This window comes from Zonotrichia leucophrys, chromosome 5 (assembly GCF_028769735.1).
Source record: "Zonotrichia leucophrys gambelii isolate GWCS_2022_RI chromosome 5, RI_Zleu_2.0, whole genome shotgun sequence".
Classification (NCBI taxonomy): domain Eukaryota; kingdom Metazoa; phylum Chordata; class Aves; order Passeriformes; family Passerellidae; genus Zonotrichia; species Zonotrichia leucophrys.
The window spans coordinates 47,437,864-47,446,522 of record NC_088175.1 but is presented as its reverse complement, the minus strand read 5'-3'; the positions used below and the strand labels follow the sequence as shown (position 1 = coordinate 47,446,522).

At 68.2% G+C, this 8,659-nt stretch overlaps 1 protein-coding gene across 1 annotated transcript; it reads right to left on the bottom strand.

Moving 5' to 3' along the window:
- Positions 1–54: 54 nt before the first annotated feature.
- On the bottom strand, positions 55–8,264 carry PLEKHG3 (pleckstrin homology and RhoGEF domain containing G3). Its single transcript, XM_064715180.1, has 16 exons — positions 8,199–8,264; positions 5,346–5,659; positions 5,158–5,258; positions 4,992–5,061; positions 4,861–4,907; positions 4,613–4,763; positions 4,286–4,420; positions 3,996–4,178; positions 3,669–3,761; positions 3,500–3,586; positions 3,354–3,387; positions 3,162–3,269; positions 2,813–3,016; positions 2,689–2,696; positions 2,419–2,604; positions 55–2,169 (listed from the first exon to the last, which is right to left on the bottom strand). The coding sequence occupies exons 2-16, from the start codon at positions 5,619–5,621 to the stop codon at positions 610–612; spliced, it is 3,243 nt and encodes a 1,080-aa protein (XP_064571250.1). The 5' UTR covers positions 5,622–5,659; positions 8,199–8,264; the 3' UTR covers positions 55–609.
- Positions 8,265–8,659: the final 395 nt, after the last annotated feature.

Below are 8,659 nucleotides of genomic sequence, written 5' to 3'. Positions count from 1 at the left end.
AGCTGGGCCGAGACACCCTGGGGAGGGGGTGGGAGACCACAGAGGAACTTTGGGTTCAGTTTGGGGTTTTTTTTCTAATAAAGATGTGAAAGCAAGTGGGGTGCAGTGCTGGGTGCCTGCAGAGCATGGGGAGGCCGCTGGTACTTGTAGTGGGAGGTTCTTGGGGTGCCCCAGGTCCTGTGGGCAGAGAGAACTGGGGGTATCCCTTGTCCAGGGCAGGCTGGGAGTCCCCAGGGTGCTCCTTCTGCCAGGTGGGTTTGGGGAGTCCATGGGGTGCCCCTTTTCCTGTGGGCTGGGGGGCCATGGGGTGCCCCCGCTCCTGAACAAGCTGGGGTCCATGGGGTGCTCCTTCTCCTGGGCAGACTCGAAGTTCCCAAAGGGTTCCTTTTTCCAAACAGCCTGGGGGGCCATGGGGTGCCCCTTCTTCCAGGTAAGTTGGAGGTCCATTTGGTGCCCCTTCTCCCAGGAAGGTTGAGGATGCATGGGGTGACCCTTCTTCCAACTAGAAGTGAGGTCCATGTGGTGCCCCTTCTCCCAGGAAGGTTGGGGGTCCATGGCGTGCTCCTTCCCTTGGAGTCCAGGGGACACCCGTTCTACCCGTTCCTGCCCCTAGCTGGCAGCGTCGAGGGTCTGAAACTTCTGCCGCAGGTCTCTGACGAGGCCGTGGCGCAGCGGCTCGGGGCTGCCGGGGGTCTCGGGGCAGCGCCGCCGGTACTCCTCGGATGCCTGGTAGGCTTTGCAGCGCTCCACCACCGCCTTCAGGCAGATCTTCTCCCGCGTGGTGGGCGAGCGGATCTGCACGTAGGCCGGGGGCTCCGGCAGCCGCTCCAGCACCAGCACCCGCTGCCCCGGGCCCAGAGGGGCTTCGGCAGCCACCCACAGCGCCCCGTCACTGCTGTACCGCGCTGGCGCCGGGCTCGGGGTGTTGGAGCCGCCGTTGGTCTCAGCGCTGCGGCTCCGGGCACTGCCCCGCTCCTTCCCGGCCGGGCGCCCACCGCGGCTGGGACCCTCGGGCGCCGAGCGGCTGCGGCTCACCAGCGGCGGCCGCGGGGCACCGAAACGGGCGCGGAGCTCCTGCACATCGGGCCAGGTGAAGGGTTCGGCACCCACGGGGCTTGAGGGGCTGCGGGGGCCACGTGGGGACGGGGACGCCACCAGCGCCTCATCCTGCGGCACAGCCAGCGAAGGGGTGCTGGGGGTGGGGTCCCCGTCCTCCTGCGGCGTCAGCGGGGGACGGCGGGGGCCGGCGCGGCGGCTCTTGATGCGGAGGCTGTACTGCCGCGCCAGCTGGTACACCTTGGTGCCCAGGTGAGGGGGTGTCAGCAGCAGCTGCGGGGGTGGCCCTGGGGGTGACACCGCGGTGCCCACATCATCCTCCTCCAGGATGAGCAGCGGCTCGGGGGGCTGTGCCCCATTCTCCTGGCACAGCTCTGGTGCCTCGGGCTGGGTGGGGGGCTCAGGGCTCTCGGGGGGCCGTGGGAGCCCATTGAGGCGGCACACGGAGCTCCGCACCAGCCCCTTGGGGATGAAGGAGAGGCTCTCGCGGCGGCGCACCCCGAAGCCGGCATCGCGGTGCTCGGCATGGCCGTAGTAGCTCTTGATCTTGTCGAGGAGCAGGCGGTCCCGGTTGGAGAGCAGCGATTCCCGGCGGGCTCTGATGAAGGGCTCGGGAGAGGGGATGGCACTGCGGGACTCCCCGGGCTCCGAGGATTCGAGCGGGGGGCCCCCATCCAGGCTGAGGGTGCTGCCACCATGGCTGGGGGTGCGTCCCAGGGTCCCCTCCAGCGCCAGGCTGCTCCTTCGGGACAAGCTGCTACCGCCGCCGAACCGCTCAGCGATGACGCTGGCCTGGTCCAGCACTGAGGGCGGCAGGATGCTGGCGTCTCCTTCCCCCTCCTCCTCTTCCTCCTCCTCGCTGCTCAACACCTGCAAATCCTCCGCAGCGTGCTCTGGTTCCCTGTCCCCGCTGGGCAGCGCCAGGGTCCCCACCAGGGACGGGGATTTGGGGACCTTGGGGTGCTCCCCAGCACTGCTGTTAGGGGTGTGGGTGCTGGGTCCCTGGGCACTCCCGGGTGGGGGCCGGGGGATCGCACTGACCTTCTCACAGCTCCCTGGCCCCCAGCTGCTCGGCCGCTTCGGTCCCTCCAGCACCCATGGGTGTTCCCCAGCCTGGGCAAGACAAATGTGGGGAGTCATGAGCTGGGAGGGCTCACCCAGCTGCTCTGAGCAGGTTAAATCCCAGCCAAGCCATGGGGCCCCGGGAGAGGGCACTGAGAGCAGCATGGGGTGTGCCCTGGACTGGAGTGGGATGTCCTGGTAGTGAGGCAGGGTACCCCAGGAGTGATGTGGGAGCGCCCCAGAAGCAATCTGGGGTGCTCTGCATGCCCTCCCTGGGGTTTGAAGGGCTGGTGTAGGTACCTGCTCCTTCTGGGGCTCCAACAGCAGATCCCTGGACCCTGGCAGCTCCTCCTGGCAGTCCTTGCCCAAAGGCTCCTCTTCCTCCTCCTCCTCTTCCTCTGCCACCATGCTCTCAACCGCTGCCCAGGCTCTGGGGTGCTGGTGTGGTTCCCCCATTTCCAGGAGCGCCCCATCACTGCCGGCGTTCTGTGTGGGGGTGAGCGCCAGGCTCAGCGCCCCGTGCCAGGGCTGGAGGGACTGGGCACCCCAACCCACCATACCTGGCCTTACCTTCAGCCCTGCCAGCCGGGATAGAGAAAAGCAGAGATTAGTGGAGGGAGCACCCAAAATTCCCCCCATGGCTCCCAACCACCCCTCTGCTCGCCACACCAGTGCCACAGTCGTGCCAGCTCACCTTGCTCGCCCGGGTGCCACAGGTTGTGCTTGGTGGGCTCTGGGGGGAGGGGAGATGACGGTGGCATCACCCCCCTGTCCCCCAACTCCTCAGCACCCCGAGCCCCCTGATCCCGTCCATTGTCCACACCCGACTGCCTGCGCCCCCCGTGTCCCTGCAGCCGCTCCAGCAGCGTCTCCGTGTGCCCCTGGTGCTGGAAGGGCTCTGTGGGAACAGGGATGGGGCACCATCAGCACCCAGTGCCACCCTCCCTACGGCCATTGGTGTCACCCAGCCACAGCTGGGCCCTGAAGGGGTGATGGAGGGAACACATGGGATAGGAGGGACACTGGTGACACGTGGCTCTCACCAGACTGCCGGCGTCCCTGGAGTGGCTCGGTGGCAGCGTCACCCAGGGGCTGGCAGGACCAGCTCTTCTTCAGGCGCTCAGGGCTGCAGCGGGGCAGGCGTGGGGGATCTGTGGGGACAGGGAGTCACACCAGGGAAAATGGGGGGTAGCAGTAGGGCAGAGAGGGAATGATAGGGCACTTGTGGCACTTACAGAACAGGTCCATCTCCAGGATGGCTTCCTTAGCCTGGGTGGAGGGAGGATGGAGAGAAATGGAGCAAAGGTGGGGTACAGCTGCCCCCCCTTGCTGTGCCAGGAGGTCCCTGGTGTCACTGAGGTGCCCACCCCACCAACCTCACCTTTTGGGGGATGGTGGCATGGTGGTTCTCCAGGATGAGCCGCTTGATGTGGTGAGTCCACATGCGCTTCTCCTCCACGCTCTTGGCCTGAGGGGCACAGGGAGGGTGGTGAGGTCAGGCAGGGGGTTCCTGGGTGTCCCAAGGGTGCCCCCACCCCATGCCTCCCTACCTGCAGGCTGTGCTGCTGCTTGCCGTGCTTGTAGTGTGCCAGGCTGAAGCACAGCGAGTCCCTGGTGCTCTCAATCAGCATCAGCGACGAGCACTGCCGGAAGAGGCATCAGCATCCCTGGAACTTCCCACACCAGCACCCACCGGGGTCCCTGGCACTCACTGGGCTCCCCTGTTCCCAGCATTCCTCAGTTCCCCCAACCCCAGCACCCACTGGGGCTCCTGACACCCACCCTGTCCCTCCATCCCGGGCATCCACAGGAGTCCCTGCCACCCAGTGGGCTCCCCCGCCCCATCACCCTCACAGTCTCCTGCCCTCATCCCGCACCGGGATGTGGCTCTTGTAGACATAGTGGTCCCCGCGGCGCTTGGTGATCAGCAGGGCCTTGTCGAAGAGGAAGAGGGCACGGTCGTGGCGCACCCGCTGTGTCCGAAATGTGCCCTCCAGCACCAGCTCCCCGTAGCTCGTCAGGTCTGGCCCCTTCCAGCCCAGGAGCAGCGACTGGATCTCCTGCACAGACACAGGGGCTTCAGCACCCCTGCCACAGTGCCCATCTCGTGTCACCTGGTGCCACCCCCCGCCCCTGTGGTGTCTCCCTGGCATCCCCCGGTGCCCACCTGCTGGCGGATGGCGTGCTCATGCTTGCGCTTCATATCATTGATGTACCAGGCCACGCAGGTCATGGTGTCAATGGCCTCCAGCACCAGCTCGTAGTCGTCCCCTGCCTTGTGCTCGAAGTGCCTGGCGATCTCCTGGGCACAGCACGTGGCATCAGGACATGGGAATGTGCCATGCCAGGTGCCTGGACTGCTCTAGGCACCCAAGCCGTGTCCCTGTGCCACCCCTGGTAGCCAGGACAGGCCAAATGCCCACAGCCCCTCCCTGTGTCCCCCCAGGCTGTGCCAGGTGCCCACACCGTGCCATGCTGGGTGCCAGGAGCTCACCTGGAGCAGCAGGTGGTACTTGAGGATCCTCTGGACAGGCTTAAGCAGGTAGGCCCCGAGGGGCAGCGCGTGGCGCAGCCGCTCCTGGCATTCCCGCAGGAACCGTGCCTGGACCTTGCTCCTCATGCACTCGGTCAGTGCCGCCACCGAGCTGCGGGCAGGGAGGGGGCTCAGATCCTTGCCCACCCTTGCCCACCCGTGTGCCCCCTGCCCACCTCCCTGCTCACCCAGCTGTGCCCCCAACCCACCTGGGGTAGTTGTTGCAGTACTGGGTGTAGATGGCAAATTCCTGACTCTGCAGGTAAGGGGAACGCAAGTGAGAGCCTGGTATGACCACGTGTCCCCCCTGGTGTCCCCACAAGGCTCCCTGTGCCCTTACCCGGGTGACGAAGCACACGGCCACAGCCACAGGGTCATTGGCACAGCTCTCCAGGTTTTGCAGGAGGGTGCTGGGGGGCACAGAGAGGACAGGGTGACCACAGCCCCCCGCACACCCGTGGGACAGGGTTACCCCTGTCACCTTCCAGTGGCACCTGCTCCCCCACCTGCTGAGCTCGTAGATGTCCTCGATGTTCCCGAAGAGAGCGCTGACCTGCTCCGGTCGCAGCACCGGCTCCTCCGCGTCGATGATCTTGCCCAGGTAACCCTGCCGGGCACCCACGGTGGCACCATTGCACCCCTAGACCCCACTCTGTGTCCAGGGGTGTGCTCCCGTGTGCCCCCTGGCACCCACCTCCACGATGCTGCGCAGGTCCCGGGCGTAGGTGCGCTCTGACTCCACGATCTCCTGCACCACACGGTCCAGGTAGCTGGGCTTGGCCCCAGGACTCCCGAAAGCTGCCAGGGGGTGCCCACCGCGGGCACCGGGCCACCCCCCCGGGGACGCGTTGTTGTTGGCATTATGGAGCCCCTCGGCCCACGGCTCGGTCCTGGTGCCGGGCGGATCCTCCATGGCACAGCCGGGCTCGGGGCTCAGGGCAGGGCGCTGCGGGCACGCGGGCACCGGCATCCCGGCATCCCCTGGCACCAGTGGGGCACAAGGCAGCACTGGGGGGAGAATGGTGGGTTAGGGGGTGCAGATTGCCCCCAAATATGGGTGATGTGTGGCACCAAAGGAGTTCACCCTGACAAAGAGTCCCGATGGCCAAACTCTCTATGCCAAGGGGTGCTGGCATCCCCCGACCCCAAAAATCCCTGGGTACAGAGTCTCTGCACAGCCCACCAGTGCTGAGATTTGGGAGTCCTGCCCCTTCCCATGCCAGACCCGGGGACCGCGCCGGGACCGGGTGCGACGAGCACCTCTGCCCCCACCCATCGGGGCCGTGCGTCACCGCCGCGCCCGCGGGACACCTTCCAGGTGAGCTCAGCGCCGGCTCGCCCTTCCGGACCACCGGTGCCACCGGGATCCTCCCGTACCGCCGAAACCGCTCAGTGCCATAAACACGGTTGGGACAGCCAGAAAACAGCGGCCAGTGGCAAAGCGTGTGGGAGTGTCGAGGACACTGAGCCCGGTCACCGCGGCGGGTGGCCCTGGGGACAGTGACCTTGAGCTGGGCCACGTGCCGCGCCGGCGGCGTGGCCGCCCGAGCCCCCCGGCACCCCCGGTGCCGGCACCGAACCGGTCAGGCCGGTTCCCGCCGCCGCTTCCCCACACCCACCGTGCCGCGTGGCCGCCATCCAGCCACCGCCCTCCCCGGGGCTTCCCCGAGCACGCCAGGAGCCCCCCAAAACGCCACCGCAGTGCCTCCCAAGTGGGGTTCGGGCCCATGTCCCCAGTGGTGCCACAGCCCGGAACCCCGGGTACTGGTACACCCAACCGTGCCATGGGGCACTTCCTGGGCACCCCGGACCTGGGTGATTGGGGGAGCAGCTCCCCCAGCCCCCAAATTCGTCACCCCTACAGGCTTGGGGCACCCTGTCCCAGGGTCACCTCGACCCCGGGGGGACACCCAGCAGGTGGCACCAGAGACAGTAGACCCCGAGCATCCCTCCGGGCAGCGTCCGACCCTTGTCCCACCCTGCCGGGGGGACAAAAAAAGACCCCCAGGTGGCACGGGGGGACCAGACGGGGTCTCCCCCACCTAACACCCGGGCGGGGATTTGTGGCTACCGCAGCTCGTCCCCGAAGGCCACCCCCGGCCATCCTAATCCGCTCACAACACCGTGATTAAGGCGCCGGCCTCACGTCACGGGGACCGCGGCCACTCTCCTGGGCCCTTCGGCCACCGTCAGCCCGCCCCGGTGAGCGGGGGGGTTGATCCTCTTACCCCCCCCCGTCCCCCCGGTGTCACCTCGGTGGGCACGCGGCCGCCCAGAGCCCTGCCGCTCCCGCCTGCCCCGGGGGGATTAGCTGTGACCTTCACGCCCCCGACCCTCCCCAACCCCGCCACAGAGGACGGGCGATGCCCCTGGAGTGCCGAACAGGGGGCTCTGGTGGGTCCCCAAAACTCCCCGGTGGGGGAAACTGAGGCAGGCGCCGCGTTTGTGGTGCCGGGCCGGCGGGAGGGAGGTGGGATTTTCTCCCCACCGTGGGATCGCCGGTCCCGTTGCACATTCCAGCGCGGGAGTTGGGGCGCGAGGCACAGCCCACGGCGTTTTCCCAGGATCCCGGCACAGCACGGCGGGCCGGGAGAGGGGCCGCGGCGCGCCAGCCCGCCGGAGCCATATAAGGGCAGGCGGTTCACCATTTCCAGGCATTTTCCAGAATCCCAGCGGCCTTGGGAGCGGGGAGGTCGCCGCCGGCTCCGGCGCAGCTGCCGCGGCCGTCGCTCCCGGCCCCGGCTGGCACCGCCGCTGCCCGGCGGGCACGGGCTGGGCGCCGGCGCTCCCGCCCGCGGGGACTCGGGGGGCTCGGCACCGCGGGGATCCCCGTGTCACGGCATTCCCGGGACGAGGCGGCACCGAGCCGCGGGGCTGACAAAGCCTCTTAGTGCCCGGCGCCCATGGCGTCGCGCCGCCTAATCCTGAAGGAGGGGCGCAGGACACCCCCACCTCCCACTGGGACCCCTGTCCAGGGTGACCCCACATGCCACCGCCTGTCCTGCACCCTCGGCTCGGTTTGAGGACATCCCCAATTTCTCTGGATGCCTGTCCCGGGGGTCTGCCAGCACCCCAAGGTCCTGCTGTTCCCTGCCCCTCGGGGACCCCAGTATCCCCAACTCCCCCTTAGTGGGGACCCCCAGCTCCTGCTTCACTCCGGGCATCCCTGGACTCACGAATCCTGCCTAACCAGGGCCCGTGGATCCTGCTCCACCGGGATGCAATGGCTCCTGCCCCACCAGGACCCACGGATCCTGCTCCACCGGGACCCACAGATCCTGCCGCGCGGGAATGCACGGGCTCCCGCCCCACCGGAACCCAGGAATCCCACTCCACTGGATGCGACTACTCCAATTCCACCGGGCCCCTCGGCTTCCTCTTCACCGGGATGCAACGGCTCCTGCAGCACCGGGACCCCCGGATCCTGCCCCACCGGGAGACTCCCGCGGCCGGGGACCCTCGGGACCGCCCCCTCCCGGCGGGGACCCCCGGCTCCCCTCCCGCTGACCCCACGGCCGTGCCCCGTTCCCGCCCGGACCGGACTCACCGCGCTCCGCTACCGCCGCCGCCCCGACCCGTCCCGTCCCGCCCCGTCCCGGCCGTGCCCGCAGGAAGCGGCGGGAGCGCCCCGGGGCGGGGACAGCGGCCGCCCCGCCCGGCCCCGGGAACGGGGACTCCCGGGAATGGGAGCGGGACAACACCGCACCGAGCCCGGGCGTGACCGCGGGGTCCGGTACTGTGCCGGTCCCGGTCCGGTCCAAGCATGGATCCGGTAGAGTCTTGGTACAGTCCTGACACGGTCCCGGCACAGTCCTGGTGTGGTCTAGATACCGTCCTGGTACAGGAGCCATCCGGAGATGGTTCAGGTACTGTCCCGGCACGGTCCCGGTACTGCTCCGGTACAGAACTAGGCGTGCTTCTGGCGTGGTCCCTGTACTGTCCCGGCACAGCCCCTAGGCGGTCCCGGGATGCTCCTGATTCTGTTTCGGGGTGCACCGAGCATGGCGG

Bases quoted from the DNA above. Each gene is read 5' to 3' on its own strand.
- PLEKHG3 (XM_064715180.1), bottom strand. From the start codon at position 5,621: ATGCCGGTGCCCGCGTGCCCGCAGCGCCCTGCCCTGAGCCCCGAGCCC. The intron at 5,062-5,157 runs GTGGGGGAGCAG...TGTGCCCCCCAG, and splicing joins GACATCTACGAGCTCAGCAG to CACCCTCCTGCAAAACCTGG. The intron at 3,017-3,161 runs GTGAGAGCCACG...CTGTTCCCACAG, and splicing joins CCAGGGACGCCGGCAGTCTG to AGCCCTTCCAGCACCAGGGG.